We start from the raw sequence: 20,584 nt of genomic DNA on the forward strand, positions 1-20,584 counted from the left end.
ATAAGTTTCTCTTGTTTTAAGCTGCCCAGTTTGTGGTACTATGTTACGACAGCCACAGGAAACTAATACAGGAATCAAGACCCTAGGACTTCTCAGGACTGCTCCTGTCCACGCAAAGTCCCTGTGCTCAACCCTGCTGCGCACCCCTTTGGCCTGAGATAATTAGGCCTAGAGAGCTTTAGAGCAAAACAGAGTATAAATCCTCCTCGGTGTATTTCAGCTCCCTAAGCTCAGGAGTGTAGAAAATAGGGCGAAGGGAAATGGCTGATGAGGGAGACCAGTGAAGAGGCTGGTACAAATAAACCAAGGCGGGGAAAGGGTAAGAACCTGAAGGAAGACAAATGGCAGAAGAGATAGCCTACTTTGTGAGAAGTCTGAGGTAATACTGACTGAATTGTTGGATTAGGGAGGTGAAAACGATTTGAGGATGGCTCCTGGGTTTCCGGCTTGGGAGGCAAGGTATGTGGTGTCTTAAAATTAACTGAAAGAGAACATAAAAAGAACTAGTTCTGTGAATGTACAGGAAGTTTCTAATGGTCTGTTTGTAATTATCTCAGCCTCAGGAAAAAAGAGAAATACATGTTAGACTAAATTTAAGGTATGGACATAGTAAGAATGTTTTAATTTAGAATATACAGGGAATTAGAGATAACTTTGTAAGGATCATGGCGTCTAGTCATAAAAAAATGTTTTTTTTTTAGAACTTGGTAAAATTGGTCTTCTTGAACAAGATAAAATGGTTGAACTAATAACAGCGCTTTGCTTCCCCAAGAGGGTTTTAGGATTAAATGAACCTTAATTAAAGAAACCTGAACTTTCCCAGGCAAAAATTCAGCAAGAGGGTGAGGACTGGTGGTTACCAACAATGTAACAGTCATTTACAAGGGAAGAATTCCTAGAAAATGAAAATATCTTGCTGTAGGATCAGGGATGGGAGCATGCTGGAGAATTATTGGTATAACTTGTATATTTGTCTCCTGTGCCTGTCATTAGGTCTATTTACTTGCTTTTTTAGATGCCTGTTGTTGAGAGATCAATTTTGTCAGACCCTGTAAGGGGGTGATGGTTAGTTGGGAAGGACTAGAACAGGTTGTCTTTGGTTCTTCTGAGGGTCTGGAACAGGCAGAAATAGGGAAGGGGCGATAACACAGATATTTTAAGACATGTTGAGAATGACTTTCTAGCTCGTCCAGTATGAATGTGGAACTATATATTTGAACTATCAGCTTAAAAATGGTTGTTGAATGCCTTGGGGTGGGCAGGATCTCCTAAGGGAAGCACAAAGAAGGGGCAATAAGTGGAACATGGATGGAATTCCTGCTGATCCTGAGCAAGAGGAATCTGAATCAAACATTCAGAAATGAAGGAGTGGTTGTATTTATTCTTTTAAAAATGCACACAAAATCTCTTTGGATGCTTCCATTTACAGTAGCCAGACACTGTATCTCTTACATGTCAGACATAATAAAGCCCAATCTAGAGATATTTTTTTTCCAACAAAGGTCAACTCCAACACTTTTACTTAAAAGAAAACAACTTAATTATGGCATCACACTGTATATAGCTGTACTTTTCTCATTAATTTAGTTTAGTTTTCTGAATAAGGTCTCAACTACTGCATTGAACAGATCATAGAACAAGAGAATAGTCTGGCAAGTTAAAAAATATTTCAGGACAACTGAAAACTATATTAAAATTGTCTTAGAAAATTATTTACAATTTTTTTCATAGTATAAACACTCTAAACTTTAAAACAAATCTATGAATTCTATACAAAAATATTCTAGAGTATAAATATAAGTTAAACACTGAATAAAATATTCACCATGTCCAGCAGATGCTATTATTAAGAATATATTCTAGGTGGTAAAATTTAAAGGGAGAAACACAAAACAGGGTTTCCCTAATCATTCATAATTTAAAATACTTTAGCAGTAATCACAAGGTTTAGAGTTTCATTGTAAAATCTATAGTTTTGAAAATGCAAGATACATAAACAATTTCTTTCAGTGACCCTTTCCCTCTCTAGCTCAGGTAAAGAGGCAACAAATTAATTTAAAAAAAAACTCTTAGTCAAAAGTTGACATGTCACATTAAATATATAATTTGCAAAAGCTTCAAAAAGTGCTATCCTTAGTTGATTCCCTTTGAAAAAGATTCAAATTTAGTACATAGGAAAAGACAAAAGCCACAGTTACAGGAAAAAAGTATCTAATCAATCTAAAAATAATGTTTCCACACTTTGAAAACATTAAGTACGAAATCTTCTTTAAAAGACCATTGTTCTATGAATAATTTTGAACCAAAAAAAATCACTTGCTTTTAAATAATCTTGGTATGCAATATCTTTGGAATACTCTTTTTATAAGAGGCATCTTGCCAAGAGGCATCATTTCGCTATCTAAAAGAAAAAAGGATGTCTCACTTTAAAAATAATTTTTCCCAAATTATTCTGAAAAGAATATTCTAAAACAATGCTGATATTAGTTACAGTTGGGTTTTTACCTTGAGGTACTAACTTTGCATTTGGCAGGATGTTCTTAAAAATTAAAAGGTAGATATGTGTGCCCTAGCACAGTGATATGCCAATTTTAATTTTCTAAAAAGTTGTATGAAAATGCCATTAAAATATACACTTCCTATTTACCAACCACATTCTCACAGAGAAAATGCACATTAAACATACTGAACTACAAACAATTTGTCCTTTGGTTCCAGCTTTAGTTCCTCTCCATTCTATTAAGTAGAGTTTAATTGTGGATACAAGCATAAACAACTGAAAAAGTCCTTAAGACTTCTAATTTGAAACAGAGTAAATACTGACATTGGGACATTTTAAATGGCTCATTTTTTCTACCACATTAGTGCAAATCAGCAAATTTTTAGAAGAACTTAGTCATGAAAAGAAGGAAGCATAATCTCATCTTCATTCACTCCTTGTTCATACCGAACTGAAGAGAAGCCCACCCAGTGCAAACGGTTCCTTTGGAAGAGACACCAAACCAGTCCAGCAAGGAGAGCTAAGGCACTTAGCACTGCAAATGTGATGGCTATTCCTCTGTAATCAGGGCCTGGCATAGGCAGAGAAAATATACAAGTGATCATTTTTATTGAGTTTATACATTAGGCTGTGTGTTATAAACATAAGCCCTGTACATGACACAAATAAGTACCTGAATGTTTCCTAGCATGGACATAGAATTTAAACTCACCATCAAACATTTAAGTGCTTTCTTTTCAAACTTAACCATTTTCCTTTTTATTCAAATCCTCTTCGTTGCTATAGGAATTTTCTTCCAAAGAAATCAAAACACTTCATTATTCTCACTTTCCCTTCCCATCACTTTTTTGGGAACATCACTCCTGGTATAGTACCCCTATTTTGACAGCAAGTTGCTACAAGTTGCTATTTTCATGTCTGACTTACCTAATGCCCAATAAAGTATTATTTGCTTTTTAAATGATTTTGGCCTCTAGGATGATCTCTTTTCATTCCTAGTTATTCAATTGCAAATACTGTCTCTGGAACCTTCCCCACCTCTGCATGCTTCTGGGACGGCTCATTTTGTCCCATTGGTACACCACCTCCATGCTAACAATCCTCAGCTCTGACCTCTCTCTCATATGTCTAACTGCATACTGGACTTCTCCAAATAGATATCTCATCTCCATATGGCTAGCTCAAGATGGCCAAAACAGAACTCTTGATTTACACCACTCAAACCCTGCTCCCACCCCACCCTCACCCCAAAATCTTGCTTTCCATTCCACTCAGAATAGAACCAGCACTCTTGACTCATGCTTCCAAAGCCCTACATACCTGGTGCCTGCCTACCTTCTGGTTCTTCTTTGAGCTCCCAGCAAGCTCATCCCACCTTAGGGGCTTTGCTCCAGCTGGTTCCTCTGCCTGGTATGCCTCTTCCCCTGATCTTTGCTGGGCCTTTCAGGTTGCAGCTCCAATGTCTCCTCCCCTTCCATGCTAGCCCAGTCTAGGCCACCTACCTAGATTCGATCATATCACCCTTTAATTTTCTGCCTAGAGTTTCAACTATCTGATATTTTTCTTTTTTTTTTTAAATTTACCTGCTTAGTGATTTATTATCTGTCTCCCTCCACTAAATTATTAGCTCTGTGAGAACAGTCACCCTATCTGTCTTGATTATTAGTTCATTCTAGCACATAAAACAGGGAATGACATATAGAAGACACTAAATATTTGCGGAATCAATACATGAATATATAGATACTGATCACCTAGAATTGGGGTTTTATCTTTAATATTTGCATACCAAAATGAACTTTTTTTTTTTAACTCAGAAATTCCACTTGTAGGAATTTTATTCTACAGCAAATCCACTTATACAAACATAAGCACACAATATGATTGAACAAGACTAATTATATCAATATTACAATGAGAAATATTCCACTCTATACCCTTAGGTACCTTTAAAATATTGTGAGTATATTATACACAAATAAATTTTTAAAAGGAACAAAAACATATTCTGTATACAATAAACTTTATGTTAAAACATTTACTGATACTTTCTCTGTAATGGAACTCTCCTCTAACGTTAATTTATATGGAACCAATACATAGAGGAATGTTTTAATTGGAGTGGATGAGAAAGCCTCTTCTTAAACACAACTCACGAAAAGCAACAGTGGCAGTCACTTTTTTGCAAACCCCAAGTCTAGAATCCAGACATTCCCATTTATACTCAAGAAAGCAGGCAGCACTGAGGATGGTTAGGACATAGCACAGCAATCAGTGGGATGCAAGTCTATTTAACTACGGGCTCTCAGTCATTTGCTGTTTATTAAAACATCGTCCACCCAAAAAGAGTGGTGATGGTGTGTTCAAAGCAGATCACTTCTCCTTCCCCAATAATCTTTTCATTAACTTCTTATTCGTCTTCCCACATCCAGGGCACAACATATTATCTTCAAATGTCTGGGGATGGGAAAGTGCAGGCTGGTAACAGGAAGAGAGAAAGAATCCTCTTGGGAGTGTCAGGTCCCCAGGCCTGCCCTGCATGGAACTGCAGGCAAACCCAACCCTTTCTGTCTGCAAGAGATCTCTGCCATTGACCACACACCATCTGATACCAGAGGCTTGAAGCAAAAAGGTCTCAATAGAAGTAGGAATGGGACATGAATTCACAGTCTTAGGCTGAGCTGCCCTTGCAGCAATTCTTGTCCATGATGCCAATATTGCCTCCTGAGCTGAAGTTATCACTTCAACTGTATTAGTCATGTCTTCTCTCTCCCTTCTTTTACAACTTTTCTGATCCTTTGAGGTCTTGGTCACTGTCTTGCATTTCTTCAAATATGCACTTTGGCCTCCTGTTGTGTGTCAGGAATATCCTGTTTCTGCTCAGGTAGACATGTTGCTGGAGCCTCAGACAAACTTCTATTTTCTGGCCATTGGTACTCATGTTAAAATGTTGGCACCACTTCTGCAAAGTGTCCCGATGTATCTTATTAACTGGAGGCAAAATGGTCAACAAGGGAAGCACTGGTACTTTATAGCTAGGTTTTGAGCATGCTTTGAATTGCTCATTCTTTTGAGGGAGGCCAACTTTATCCTTTTTCCTAGAGTTCTTTAGTTTAACTTCTGCAGTTAAAGTATTTGGTTCCATATGATGCTCCTCTTGAGGTTCCTCTTTTACTGGAACTATTGTGATCATCACATCTCTCATCTAATTCCTCTCAAAGACATTCTTTTTCTCTCAAGCCCAAGAGCAGAGATACTCCATTACAGCCCTATTATAATAACACAAAATGGAACTTTTTATGCCAGACCTTAAAAAAATGTTGCTATGAAAAATTCAGAGCTCTTTCTCCAGAAAGATAGTATTTCATGTTTTTAAAGAAATCTATCAATTCATGTTGAAATATAAGTTCAAATTTTATTGCCTACAGACACCCAGAAAGTTTTAAGTAATTACTTCTGGTTTTGCATTGTTTTTATTAGGATTTATTCTGTTTGGAATATGTTGGCTTCTTGGACATGTATATTTATGTCTTTCATAAGAGTTGGGAAACTTCCAGCCATTATTTCCTCAAATATTCTTTCTGCCCCTTTCCCCTTCTCTTATCCTTCTGAGACACCCCTGATGTGTATGTCTGTGCATTTCATGCTGTCATTCAAATCCCTGAGACTCTGCTCAATTTTTTCCATTCTTTGCTCTATCTGATTGTCCTGTCTTCTAGTTCATTGCTTCTTTCTTCTGCCTGTTCAAATTTGCTGTTGTAGGCCTCTAGTGTATTTTTAATCTTTTCTATTGTCCTTTTCATTCCCATAATTTTTATGTCTCTTTTTATACCTTCAAAATCTTTTTATGCTCTCCCAATGTCTTCTTAATATCCTTTATCTCTTTAGCCATATTTTCCTTCATCTCCTTGAACTGATTTAGGAGACTGTTTGCACATCATTAATTAGTTTCAAATTCTGTGTCTCCCCTGAAGTTTTAATTTGTTCCCTTAACTGGGCCATATCTTCCTGTTTCTTAGCATGGTTTTAAGTTTTTACTGATTTCTAGGCATCTGATTATCTTGATGAGTTTACTCTGAAGGTCAGTTTCTCTCTCCAGCCTGGGGTTTTATTATTGATTGGCTTTGTGTTAAGCTCTTCTTTGGCACACAGTTCAACTTATTCTAGACTTTTAGAATTTCCTGTGTTTTATCAGATTTAGTCAGCTCTTCATCTGATCCTTGCTCTGGATATATGGTACAATTTTTAAGACTGCTTTCCTACTCTGTTCCTTCTCCAGGAATCTTGATCTGTTCTGTTTGTTTTTGTTTTGCCTCTATAGTTCTTTTTCACACTCCTTTCAATGCCTCTTGCTGCTTTTGCCTGGAGGGCAAATTTTGGGAGGAGGGTCACCCTGGAGAAGACTTTCTCATCTCAGTATTTCCCAGCCAAAACAGGGCCAGAGACCCATGAAAGGAGCACAGACCAGCTCCAAAAAGCTCTGGGGAGAGGGTCAGGAAACATGTCAGAAGCCTTTTTGATGACTCCCCAAAGCTTCAGTTTCCTAGCATGTCCAGCAGATGGCGACATTCAGCAAACTGTTCCCCACAGCCCTAAGGAGGTACTGTGTCTTTAAACCTCCACTGTCTCAGCCCCTGCTGTGGGTGGGGTTGAAACAGTGGCCCTGGCAGTCCCTGTCTGCAGTGGGCTGAAACAGCAGATCAGAGCTGGGACCCAGCAAACTGAATTTGCCAAACAAAAGCCATGATCAGTGTGCAGCCGTGGCCTCCTGTTCTTGGGGAAGAGAACTTCCATGTCCCTCTCCATTTGCAGCAGCCAGCCAGGGATGAGACCCCAAGGTGGCCCACCTCAAGAGTGGGGGATGTGTGCTGGCAGCCATGCAAAGGGAGCTACTCAGTCTTTAAAGTTTCTCAGCCTCTTCCTCCTGCTCTACCCTGGATGCTGAACAGTGACCCCTGGTCTCCAGTGCCCCAGAACAGTTGTTTCAGACAGTTCCTGCCTGTCCACTAGCTGTTTTGGGGGAGGAGTGAGTCCTGGAGCTTTACTCCACCATCTTCCCAGAAGTTCCACCCTTGCATTGTTTTTAAGTTAATCATGAGTTTCATGGGAATGGGAGCAAGGAAAAACAAAATACTGTAGAAAAAGCCCCTTAAGCTTTTACATATACAAACTACAGAATAAAATACATCTTAAGAACATTTCCAAAGAATTACCTCCCTAATATTCTGCCTACTTCTACTTTTTTGGAAAAGAATTATACTCAAGTTTAGACAGTTGAATAGTCTTACCTGGGAGCCCTAGATACTTTCTGTATTTACTTTCTCTTGTATTCTTCAGGGGAAAGTATATCTATGACTTAGTCAAGATTTCTGGATATACTTTAGGACTAAATACTTCAGGATCAAGCACAAAACTCTGTAAGTAATTGAATTGTACATTTATTTTCTGACCTTCCCAAAAAAATTTTCTTTAAAGACAGGCTACATACTTACCCAAAGGAACTTTGCAGACAACTCTTCCATAACCATGTGAACATTCAACTTTTCTCCAGGTTTCATTTGACGCTAACAAAATGCTACATTTTCCACCACCACTCCTACTTTTATTTTCCCATTTGACAAATGTCACTGCTGATCCATCCAACCAACTCCAAGACTGACCTAAAGAAAGAAATTAAATAAAAGCAATTTAATTAATTAAATGCAACTGTGATTATTGTCCCTGAATCATGAGGTTAAAGAGATCTGCAGCTCATACAACTCATTTACTTAGAACTGTGCTGTCCAATGTTAGAGCTAGAAGCCACGTGTGGCTATTTAAAATTAAGTTCATTAAAATTGAAAACAATTTAAAGATCAGTCCTTCAGTTGTACTACTCACATTTCAAGTGCTCCATAGCCACATGTGGCAAGGAACTACTATATCAGACAGTGCAGATATAGAACATTTCTATCATCACAGCACTGATACATGGTGTTTCAATTAACGTTCAGAATGCTTACATATATATTGTGTGAGGAATAGATTCCCAAAGACCCACCTCACCCCCACAATAAAAAACTCCTATCATTAAAGATGTGCTGGTGGGGAAGGAGGGTCTGGTAGGGGTATCCCTATAACTCCGTTTTTGTTTTCCAGTTGACATGGCATCATCTTGGGGTGACAGTGTAAATACAATTTACAGTTCATTCAGATGGCCAACTTTGAATCCGTTCACTTTTTGACATGTACTTAATATTCTAGAATTCACATCTAGTTCAATTATTTAAAATTTAACTTTCATAAAATGTGAAGACGACCTCCTTGTCATCTATAGAATTTGTGCTCTTAATTCAATCTTTATCAATTCCAAGCTCACTCAACCCTGTATCTATTGTTCCTTATTGAAGAATTCTTTCCCAAATTCTTTTTGAAACAACTCTGTGCAAATTTACTAAGCTAGTTTGAAAAACAAAAAAATCACTATTAAGACTTAATTTTTATCTATAGTAAAAGTGTTCAATGAGGGAAGGAAACAACAATGAGATATCTTTCTGAATTATAAGCAGTTATAAGATGCAAACCCATGGGGTGATGACACTAGAACTCTAAGGGAAGTAAGTCATGGGTTCCTTGTGGGGATCCAGGGGACACAGACATTGTAATAGGAGAAAAAGATTTCTTGATGTTGATCCCAGGGTCCTAGGAATAAGCCTCCAGAACACTTCCAGTTGATTTAACCTGATTTTCTATTTCATTCATTGTTTCTAACATTACTAATAAGTTACTCACTTACTGACTTAGAATTTATAAGCCTCCAGAAGAGTCAGCAGACCTAGTTTATTCATCAATGAGAAGCATTTGAATTAGCCACCTCTTGACATTCCTCAGTGAGGCTGACTGGGTATTTGCACAAGTTAAAATTCTCTTTGCACACTGCACATACAAATATGTCACCTACCGGCAGACTGTTGAGATAATCCAAGCCAAACTCTCATGGTAATATTATTATTTTCCCTCATCAGTCTGCTCACAAATTTATTCTCATCTTCATTCTGTACAGTAACAATAGTTGCAGAGGGATCTATTGAAACAAAATAACCACAAACAAATCATGTTATGCAAACTAGGGAAATTTTTTTTCTTAGTCATTTGTAAAACAAAACAAAGAAAGAAAAAAGAAAAGAAAAGGAAAAAAAGTCTATTGTGAACAAGATCATTAAGAAATTCAAACTTTTCCTAGAAAAACATTAAACTGATATTATGCCAGATTTTTAAAAGTACAGCATTAATAGCTTTCCCCCAAAAGTTAGAAATATTTCTAGATTAAAACTGTGTGTGGTAAAAAATTTATGTTTCTTGAAAATACTTATCTAGCAATAGATTTTGATCTTGGGACTTCCCAACTAGTGAGAACTCTGTGTATGAGTAGCTGGTCATAATAAACGGGGTGTGTGATGGCAGAAATACCTGTTCAGTACTCTCATCAACAACACATTTTTGTATAACTCAGCTTTAAAATAGCATCTGTTGAAATTAAAAAAAAAAAAAAAAAGCAAATAGGTATGATGAATGGACATTCACACACTGGTGTTTATGGAGGGAGTATTCATGATTTGCAACCGGTGGAGGTGGCCTAAGGGTACATCAACTAAGGAACAGAATGGTGAACTGTGGTGTATGCATACAATCAAATCCTGAGCAACTATGAGAAGGAATGAACTGTGAGACATGCAACAAGGTGAATGGATCCTGTAGACAGCATTTTGAATGAAGTATGCCAGAAGCAAAGGCAAACACTATAATACTTTGCCACATGGACTAACTATAATGTGTAAACACAGAATTGAATTTGAGAGCACAACTTATCAAGGGAATGATTATTGTAATGGTCCTTAGATTGTAAGCTCTTAAAACTGTCACATCTATTCCTGAATGGTAATGGCTATCTCCAAATTCTGAGATGCTGATCACTTTGTGTATAACCTGATGGGTCCCTGGAACTTCAGGTGTCTGCGTGACACCTGAAACTCAGAGCTAGAGCTCAGCAGATATGAATGTCAGTATTAGCGTATACAGCAACTGTTAAAAAAAAGCTGAAAAAGAGCCCAGACTTCAATCAGACATATGAATGAAGTAGATCTGGTTAGGACTAGGGCAAATCGGGCCAAAGCATCAGGGTCGATACTGACTGTGTTCTAAAACTTCAATTTCTACTTGAAACCAAGGGAAGAGATTATTTGTTGCAGGACCTATATTTCCTAAACATTTTAACTTGTACAGTCAGTTTCTTCAAACACCGTAATTACATGGAATTTTGAATAGGATCTGGTAGGTTTGTATAGGTTAGTGTGAAATACCAACACATCCCAAAGTAATTTGGGCAAAGAATAAAAATATATATGCAGGGCCCCCACTTAGGAGCTGGGGAAAAATGTAGAAGTGTTGCACTTCCTCACTTGGATTGTTGCTGATGTTCTCACATTGAGGACTGGTGGTTTGATGTGCTGAGCCCTCTATCTTGGGGCTTCTCCTTATGAAGCTCATTACTGCAAAGGAGAGACTAAACCTACTTATAACGGTACCTAAGAGTCTCCCCTGAATACCTCTTTGTTGCTTAGTTGTGGCCCTCTCTCTCTAGCTAAGCCAACTGGGCAGGTGAACACACTGCTCTCCCCCCCATGTGGGACCTGACTCCCAGGGGTGTAAATCTCCCTGGCAAGGCAGGATATGACTCTCGGGGATTAATCTGGACCTGGCATCGTGGGATTGAGAACACCTTCTAAACCAAAGGGGGATGTGAAATGAAACTAAATAAAGTTTCACTGGCTAGGAGATTTCAAACGGAGTCAAGAGGTCACTCTGGTGGGCATTCTTATGCACTATATAGATAACCCTTTTTAGGTTTTAATGTATTGGAAGAGCTAGAAGTAAATACCTGACACTAACAAACTGCAACCCAGTAGCCTTGACTCTTGGAGATGATTGTATAACAATGCAGCTTGCAGTGTGATTGTGAAAACTTTGTGGATCACACTCCCTTTATCTAGTGTATGGATGGATGAGTAGAAAAATGGGGACAAAAACTAAATGAAAAATAGGGTGGGATGGGGAGCATGATTTAGGTGTTCTTTTTTACTTTTATTTTTTATTCTTACTCTTTCTGGTGTAAGGAACATATTCAAAAATAGATTGGGGTGATGAATGCATGACTATATGATGGCACTGTGAACAGCTGATTGTACACCATGGATGACTGTATAGTATGTGACTATATCTCAGTAAAACTGAATTTAATAATTAAAAAAAAAAAAAGGTCTGGGATGAGAGAGAATTAGCCCTCCTTTTAATATTATTTTATACATAACTGTACTTGGTCATGCCCATTATAAGTTCCTAAATATAGGAAGGAATTGAATATTGAATGAATATCCCTGGGATTTGATAGACAGCCCCAAATCCGCAGAGAAAATAGTATTATCACCAGCATCAGGTAAGGAACTAGAAAAAAATAATAATAATTAGACTCGGAAATTAATCCTAAATGGAATTAAACCATCTTTAACAGCAACAGGCCTATATATAAAAAAATAGTTTCTTTTGGGCTGTAGATATTTTAAGCAAGTGCTCTACAGGTTACTTTGTTTTATATAGCACAACACTGCAGAAGAAGGCATTATGACTATTTGACAGACAAGGAAACTGAGGCTCATGGAAGTTAAGTAAATTGGACATGTTACACAACGAGCCAGTCATAGAATTAGAAAGTTAATCCTAATCTTCCTAATAGTAAGAATAGTCTCGAATTTTCACTATGTGCAGGGCGCTGTTCTACATTTGTATTCATGATCTCATTTCATTGACTCCTACAACAACCCAACCTTTATCCAAATTTTGAAGTAGGTGCTATTTCCATTCCTTCCATTCAGATGAAGAAAGAGAAACAATTATGTAACTTCCACAATGTCACTCAGCTAGTAAATCTGAGAGCTGGGATTTGAACCCAAGTCCATCTTCCTCCAAGGCTTCTATTTTCTCCTTCAGGAGGGAGAGGCATCTGACTTCCAGAACATACATAGAGCACACAGTATCCCAGTTTTAAATCTTTTTGTTTTTTAAATCAAATTCCCCATTGTGTAGTTGAGCAGTAAGTAGAAGATTTTTTTCAACCAGTCTAGAACCTCTACAACCATTAGTAAAATAAATTAGATAAATGATATCTATCTAGCTAAACTGCTACCCAGGAAACAGGTAAGCAGTTTTGGTCTTTGAAATATTCTAGGTCATCTCCCTAGAAGTCATTTCACAGTTTGACTACAGGCTAAATTTACCACGGGAGAGAATCAATCATTACTACTCTTTCTAAAATGGCTGAATTTGTAGACAAAAAGTCCTGTTCCATACTACCTAAACAACTTTACAAAAATTCTACCTCTTGGTACCTTCATTTAAGCATGAGTAACTATATTTAAAACCATTCCAATTTATCAGTATTTTTATGTAACAGTTCACTTAGCAATTTTGTATTCTACCTTTTCCCCCTTATTTTTATTGTCATGTACTTATTCTTACACTGATAATTTTTAGTGACTATTTTATTATTCCATTGAGCTCATATATCATTAAATAATTAACTATTTCCCCACTACAGAGCACTTAGGTTACAAGTTGTGAGTGCTTTAAAAATACCTAAAAATATGTCATTATTATTTCAAACTAATTCCTTAAGAAAAAGTTCCAAGTACAAAATTATTGAGTGAAAAGAGTCAATGAATTTTAACTTACCAAGTTCTGGGCACATGTGTATGGCCTCCAAGAAACTGTGCAATGCTTGGTCAAACGTGTAACAGTGATCCTGGTACTGGATCCACTGTGACCCATTCCCTTTTGCTGCTGGACATCTTGATGAGTATGTATAAGGGGACTGCTCTTTAGCTATAAAAATGTGAAGCACAGCTGTAAAAATTCAGAGAAAAAGAGACTGCCTTTTCCTAATCTCATTAAACCTCCCTACTTGAAACTATTGTTCCAGTAAGTAAGAAGCATTTCACTCAAAACACACACTAGAGAAAGCCACAGCTCATACACTAAGAGGATGCATTCTAATTAACTTTTTGGAATACCATTTTTTAAACTTAGAAGATAGAGGAGAGTACTTAGCCTGCTAAGAAAGATTTAGAATACTGTAAAAACAACTGGAAAGACAGAAAAGGGAAAGAAACAAAAACAAGAAGGTTGGACCTGTAAGTACTCTGAAATAATCACTAAAATTATTTCTTTCCTTGGGTTTGTTTTGATTTTGATAATTTAAACCTAACTTTATCTAGCCATAAAAAGACTTACTTTAAAAAAATCACACCAACAAATAAAAATTGGTAATTTGTTTACTAAGTGCAATATAACAGCACAACAAATGGTCACCAATGAAAAAAGAAAGGAGTAGGTGTGGCTTCTCAGCCCTTAAAAAACTCTGTAGCTTCCACTGAAATAGTTTAATGTTTAGTTGTCCTGCATGCCACCAGAAACCTGTGTAATGAAGCTTTGTGCCTTTTAACACCTGTTATTATTTCCAACAGAAGAGAGTATGAGATCTGGAAAGTAAATCGTCAACATCCGTTGTTGAGACACAGATGATCTGAGTCAAATATCTGACCTGGTACCAGTCAGAAATCCCCACACCAACAATTGCTTTGTAATGAACTCCGTGCATCTTCATGTGCTTCATGTGCCTTTAACTGAAGGCTTTTTCTGCTTTTACCTCCAGGTCTCAGTTTGGTAGGGTCCGTCTTATTTGTGGTCTCTGTGATCCTAAAAGAATGGCTGCTGTCATTTCCCTCATCATCATGAGATTTTTATTGTGGCTTTTAATTCCTTCTTCTGCTTCTCTATCTTTTCTCCAGGTGGGCTTCATAATTCTGAACTTACTTATCTGACCGTTTCTTCCCTCCATCTTCCCACTATCACCTAAGCTCTAAGTCTTCCTTTAGTTCAATGGTGGTGACTTGTAAGTTTTGCTAGTTGCTCAGATCAATACTCCATGGCCCCAATTTATCTGTAATTTGTAAGACTTCTGACAACTCTTTACCACCTCATGAAGATAGTTGCTCTGCCAAAGGATCACTGTTGTCTACTCCATCATTGCACAAGACATAACCTTTGCACAAACCTTAATTGATGCAAAATATGTTGAACATTGACTATCACAGCATGACCAGGACTGGTGGAATTTTCTGGTGGTTTTGACTTTTTTTTTTTTTTTTTTTCATTCTTCTCGCACTGGAAACACAATGGGATGCCTTATATTCAAAGATGTAGTCCAGTCTATACTTGTACTGCCTTACCTTACATAAATTTCCTTTTTTTTCCTGTACTTCAAGGAGTTTTGTTTCCACGCTTGCATTTTTTTTTCTTCCTCAAGAGCCTATATTTAGCAAGTTTGTTATATTCCTGTTCAAGATGATCCAATTTTTCAAGTTGGCTCTAAACTTATGTTAGATCATGTTGCCATTCTCTTTCATCAAGTCTTTCTTTAAAACAGACATCATCTCAATTTCTGCATGCTTTATGTTTATTATATATTTCTATTAATTTCCTAAAAGATTACATTTATTTTTTGCACCTATCAGCTGAGATGTCAGTTCTTAATTATGCCTTTATTCCTTATTCGTTGCATCATTCTCCCTTTCTTCCATCTAGTACTTTCTTGTATTCATTAGATAAAGTTTTGATACTTTCTTCTGCCTGAATCTATTCAAGTTCCAAGCATTGAATCTTCCGTTGGAGATTCTTCAGAGCAGAAAATACAGCAAGGACTGAGAACCAGGAGCTTCAGAGACTAATGCCACCACCACCTTTCTGTCTGCCCAGTAGGCCTTGCAGCTCCGGGTTGGTCTGGGTTCTTGGTCTCTTCCTCAAGCTCCACTCACCAGGGGACAAACCCAAGTCCCCTATAGAAAGGGCTCTTCCCTTGCTTGTATTTTAAAGCTCATATAAGTTTGGAAAATGCTTGGTTGCAAATAGTTAAAAATATTTCTTTACTATAGAGCCTCTCAGAACCTTTAATATGATAAATCACATGAGGTATTTCCCAATATATGCATGGAGCATATATAGGAACATATAAAGGAGCATTTCAACATTGGAAAAATACTGCAAAATGAAATAGAATTCACAAATTCTACAGTAAAACTTAACTAGTGATAGAATAACTGAAAGTCTTTGGAAGCAAATTCCTTGAATGGATATATTGTACTTCTTTCTATTCATAAAGTGTCAATAGGATTCATGAATAAATCTTATTTCAAATCTATAAGAAATTCCTTTGACTACTGCATCATGTGCATAAAACAAATGTCATATTTTAGTAAATATACATTTATTCAAAATCATGTCTTACATTTTGTAGGTTTATAACAAATAGCACCATCCTTAACAGAGTTGCATTTTTCATGTTTCCAAATTCCTTTTGGATCCAAGACAACACAATTTCCAGGAGATTTCTGGCCTTTCCATGGGATGTGGTCAAACGCACTGCCATCAGACCATTCAAAACTTGATTCACTTCCCTGTTTCAAAAAGAATATAAATAACCTGAATCTAGATGAATGCCTTAATAAAGAACATAAAGAACAACATCCGTATTTTAAGAATATTGGAATGGAGCACTTACTCTCTGCGTACAAGTGAGTAGATTGAGTCTCATATTGTAGGTCTGGACCTATTTGTAAAGTCAGGGATTTACTTTTTTTTTTTTTTTTAATTTTATTTTGAGATAAATTCAAACTTACAGGAACAGTTGCAAAAACAATACAAACCCCATACACAGAACTCCAGCATACCCTGACCCCCCCACCCCTATACCCCAATCTACCAACTTTAACATCCTGTCACACCACCATCTCTTTCTTTCCCTCCCTCCCTCTCTCCTTCCCTCCCTCCCTATCATCCATCACTTATTGCTCTGTCTCCTGAACATATGAGAGCAGGCTGCAAACATCCTTGAACAAACAATATAATTCACATATACATTTCCCATGAACAAGAACATTCTTTTATGCATTCCCATTAAGCGCAGCTAAGAAGTTCAAGAAATTCAGCATTGATACAAAGCTTACATTCTATATTTCCTTTTTTTTTTTCTCTTATGTCCCAACTGTGTCCCTTTGAGCCTCCTCTCCTCCATCCTCAGATCCCATTCAGGATCATCCTTGGCATTTAATTGTCATTATCTATTTAGACTGTTTTTTTTTTTTTCCACTTATGGAAACATACATACAGCCTAAATCTTCCCATTCCACCCCCTCCCTAGAATTCCATTAGTGGGATTAATCACATTTAGAATGTTGCAATGCTATCACCTTCCCACCATCCATTACTAGAAATTTCCCTTCACTCCAAATAGAAACCCTACACTCCTTTCTTAACTCCTCATTGCCCCTTCCCCCACTTCTTGTTACCCATACCCCACTTTTAATCTCTATGGTCATATTCTCTGATACTTTCTTTGTGTTTACCACGGGGCTTCTATTTAACCTCTTAAGTCTATAACAAAATCTTGTTTTCTTTGATACTAACTGAACTTCAATAGGACACATAAACTATGTTCCTATACTCCTCCATTCCCCCACCTTTACGTAGTTCTTGTCAAAAATTACATATTTTATATTGAGTCCAAAACCACTGATTTATCATTACATTTTATGTCTTTTACATCCTGTAGGAAGTAAATAGCGGAGTTACAAATCAAAAATACAGTAGTATTGGTATTTATATTTACTATGTGATCTTTACTGGAAATCTTTATTTCTTCATGTGGTTTCAGTCAATTGTTTAGTGTCCCTTCCTTTCAGCCTGCTCAATTCCCTTTAACATTTCTTATAGGACTGATCTACTGGTAATGAAGTCCCTCAGCTTTTGATTATCTGGGAATGTTTTCATCTCCCCCTAATTTTTACCCCCCAGATGTTTGTGAATTTTCTAAGTCTCTGATGGTTATTGACTTCTATTTGTATTCCATTGTGGTCAGAGAATGTGCTTTGAATAAATTCAATTTTTTTTTTTTTTTAATTTATTGAGGCTTGTTTTATGTCCCAGCATATGGTCTATTCTGGGGAAAGATCCGTGATCACTAGAGAAGAATGTGTGTCCTGGTGATCTGGGATGTAATGTTCCATATATGTCTGTTAAATTTCTCTATATCTCTCTTTTCTTTCTTTGTTTCTCTGTCAGTTGGGCTCCCTTTAGTATCTGAAATGGGAACGGTCTTTTATTAACAAAATCTCTCAGCATTTGTTTGTCTGTGAAAAATTTAAGCTCTCCCTCAAATTTGAAGGAGAGCTTTGCTGGATAAAGTATTCTTGGTTGGAAATTTTTCTCTCTCAGAATTTTAAATATGTCATGCCACTGCCTTCTCGCCTCCATGGTGGCTGCTGAGTAGTCACTACTTAGTCTTATGTTGTTTCCTTTGTATGTGGTGAATTGCTTTTCTCTTGCTGCTTTGAGAACTTGCTCCTTCTCTGCAGTATTTGACAGTCTGATCAGAATATGTCTTGGAGTGGGTTTATTTGGATTTATTCTATTTGGAGTTCACTGGGCATTTATGCTTGTGTATTTATATTGTGTAGAAGGTTGGAGAAGTTTTCCCCAACAATTTCTTTGAATACTCTTTCTAGACCTTTACCCTTCTCTTCCCCTTCTGGGACACCAATGAGTCTTAAATTTGGACATTTTATTTTATCTATCATATCCCTGAGATCCATTTCGATTTTTTCAATTTTTCCCCCATTCTTTCTTTTGTTCTTTCATTTACCTTTCTGTGGTCCTCAAGGACACTGAGTCATTGTACAACTTCCTCTAATCTTGTATTATGAGTATCCAATGTCTTTTTAATTTGGCCAACAGTTTCTTTTATTTCCATAAGATCTTCTATTTTTTTATTTACTCTTGCAATGTCTTCTTTATGCTCTTCTAGGGTCTTGTTTATGTCCTTTATATCCTATGCCATGCTCTTCTTTATGTCCTTTATATGCTGTGCCATGCTCTCATTGTTTGACTTTAGTTCTTTGATTAATTGCGCCAAGTACTGTGTCTCTTCTGATCTTCTGATTTGGGTGTTTGGGTCTGGGTTCTCCATATCGTCTGGTTTTATCATATGCTTTAAGATTTTCTGTTGTTTTTGGCCTCTTGGCATTTGCTTTACTTGATAGGGTTCTTTCAAGATCTATAAAATACCAATCTCTAATTGTCAGATCTACAGCTTGGTGGCATACACTTTCTCTAACTAACCAGCAGATGGCGTCCATGAGTCACCTATTCCCCTCAGGTCAGTTCTCATCAGCTTTGTCTTTGTGGTGTGTAGGGGTCTGATTCTTGTGGGGTTCAACCAGTGCATCAAGTTTGGGTGTGTTGTTGGTGCTGTTTGCCCTGAACGTGGGGCGTGTGTCTGAGTGGTTAGGGACGCAGGGCAGCTTTAATAATCAAACCTCCTAGGTGTTCCTGGAGATTTAAGACTGTTGCAAGAGTCCAAGCCTTCACCTCAGTCCTGCCACAGATCATCTCTGCCGCTGACCCACAAGTCCCTGGCACTGGCATAGGGTCCCTGGGATTTCTCAGCAGGTCCCCCTTTTCAGCTCTTCCAGGACCCCTGCCAAGAGAAGGCTGCGCCACGTCACAAGTGTGCGCCAGCCCTCCAGGGAAGCCCTGGGCCGCCAGGCTGTGCAGGGGTGTTCCAGCCTGCTGTAAAGATGGTTGAATGGGGAGTGTTAATTTCCCCCTCTTCGCACAGCTCCACCTTCCCAGCTCCAGGACAATTAGCTGTGGGTGCCCTAAAGGCCACTGTCCATGGCCGATACTGTGGCGTGTGCATGGTGTTGCAGGAAACACTCCCCGTCACACTGGGTTTCTTGGCGCAGCTCTGGGCTGTGGGTCCGGCCCCGGGCAGAAGCGTCCCCAGCCCGCCAGAGAGATAGTTGCAGGGGGCATGGTTTCTTTCTCCTTTTTGCTCCCCTCTGTCCCCCTGGCCCTGAGACAATCAGCAGCAGGTGTGGGTAGGGCTATCCTCCATGCCAGACACTGAGGCGTTAGCCCAGCCCGCTCCTGCCATTCTTCACTGCGTGGTTCTTACTGCTGTATCCACAGCTGGTCCCAGGTTTTTTTTTTTAAAAAAAGAACTAGTCCATCTCCAAACACCAACCCATGGTTTCCCCAAAGTGCAGCACAGCTGCCGGACTTTCAGCCGGCTCACTCATTCGTTTCAGAATGCAGACTCCTGTTTTCACCAAATGCACAGTCCCTGTGGATTTAGCAGAGCTTGTCCAGCTGGTGCATTGCTGGAACTGGTGTTTTGGGTCACTTTCTGGCTTTTATCTAGTATTTTTCACAGAGGTGTTTTTTTGCCCTGTCTTACCTAGCTGCCATCTTGGGTTCTCCTCCAGGGATTTACTTTTGATACATACGTTTTGGGACATCGGCTCTCAGCAATTTAAGTGGGACCTGAATTCAGGGACAGAGTTATTATACTCTATCTCTAGACTTTATTTTAAGGATGAGATTACATAACTTGAAATTAAATTATGTGCAAATGGCTTTCATTTGTCACAATTATAGGGTTACAATCCCAACCTTCATATTATCCTTAAAGTTGTTTTCTCTGTTTTATAGGCTTGTAGTTTATGTCTCTGGCTCAGTTTTTCATATTACAGAGAAAACAAGCAGCAAGAGGCTGGAAAAAGAAAACACTTCCCAAGAAACTCAAACAGAAAGACTATTTTTTATTTTTCTTGAATCTATAATCCTAATTTATCCTTTTTCTTTTATATTCCCCACATTGTTCTAACAATGACTTCAATTAGGCCTACAACTTGAATCTCAATACATGACTAATTTTTGTGCAGATGTTACAGGTACATAAATATACTAATTAATGAGATTCAAATAGTGGGACAGAAGAAGTATTTACCAGCAGATTAATTTTAAATAGTGCTAGGGGAAATTTCCAGGGGAAATGTGGGAAATACACATTTATTAGTCCTAATGTGTTAGAATTTTACTTGGCACATAATATGTGTTTTTGTTTTTGTTTTTGTTTTTTGGCTAATCTTCACTATA

General features: G+C 37.8%; 1 protein-coding gene and 2 pseudogenes across 5 annotated transcripts in view; all 3 read right to left on the reverse strand.

Moving 5' to 3' along the window:
- Window positions 1–20,584, reverse strand: part of LOC119544000 (CD302 antigen) — a 187,225-nt gene that overhangs the window by 81,217 nt on the left and 85,424 nt on the right. For 4 of the 5 annotated variants that reach the window (XM_037848964.1, XM_037848966.1, XM_037848963.1 and 1 more), the window contains 5 exons: window positions 15,876–16,044; window positions 13,265–13,414; window positions 9,441–9,563; window positions 7,993–8,160; window positions 1,354–3,071 (listed from right to left, as the gene is read on the reverse strand). In XM_037848964.1, the coding sequence (XP_037704892.1) occupies window positions 2,893–3,071; window positions 7,993–8,160; window positions 9,441–9,563; window positions 13,265–13,414; window positions 15,876–16,044 (789 nt within the window). In that variant the 3' untranslated portion in view covers window positions 1,354–2,892. Of the gene's footprint in view, window positions 1–1,353; window positions 3,072–7,992; window positions 8,161–9,440; window positions 9,564–13,264; window positions 13,415–15,875; window positions 16,045–20,584 lie in introns of those variants that run through there. The other variant, XM_037848968.1, reaches the window with a different exon arrangement.
- LOC119544002 lies at window positions 4,560–5,918 on the reverse strand (annotated as a pseudogene).
- LOC119544480 lies at window positions 14,494–15,868 on the reverse strand (annotated as a pseudogene).

The sequence above is a fragment of the Choloepus didactylus genome, chromosome 9 (genome assembly GCF_015220235.1).
Source record: "Choloepus didactylus isolate mChoDid1 chromosome 9, mChoDid1.pri, whole genome shotgun sequence".
Lineage (NCBI taxonomy): Eukaryota > Metazoa > Chordata > Mammalia > Pilosa > Megalonychidae > Choloepus > Choloepus didactylus.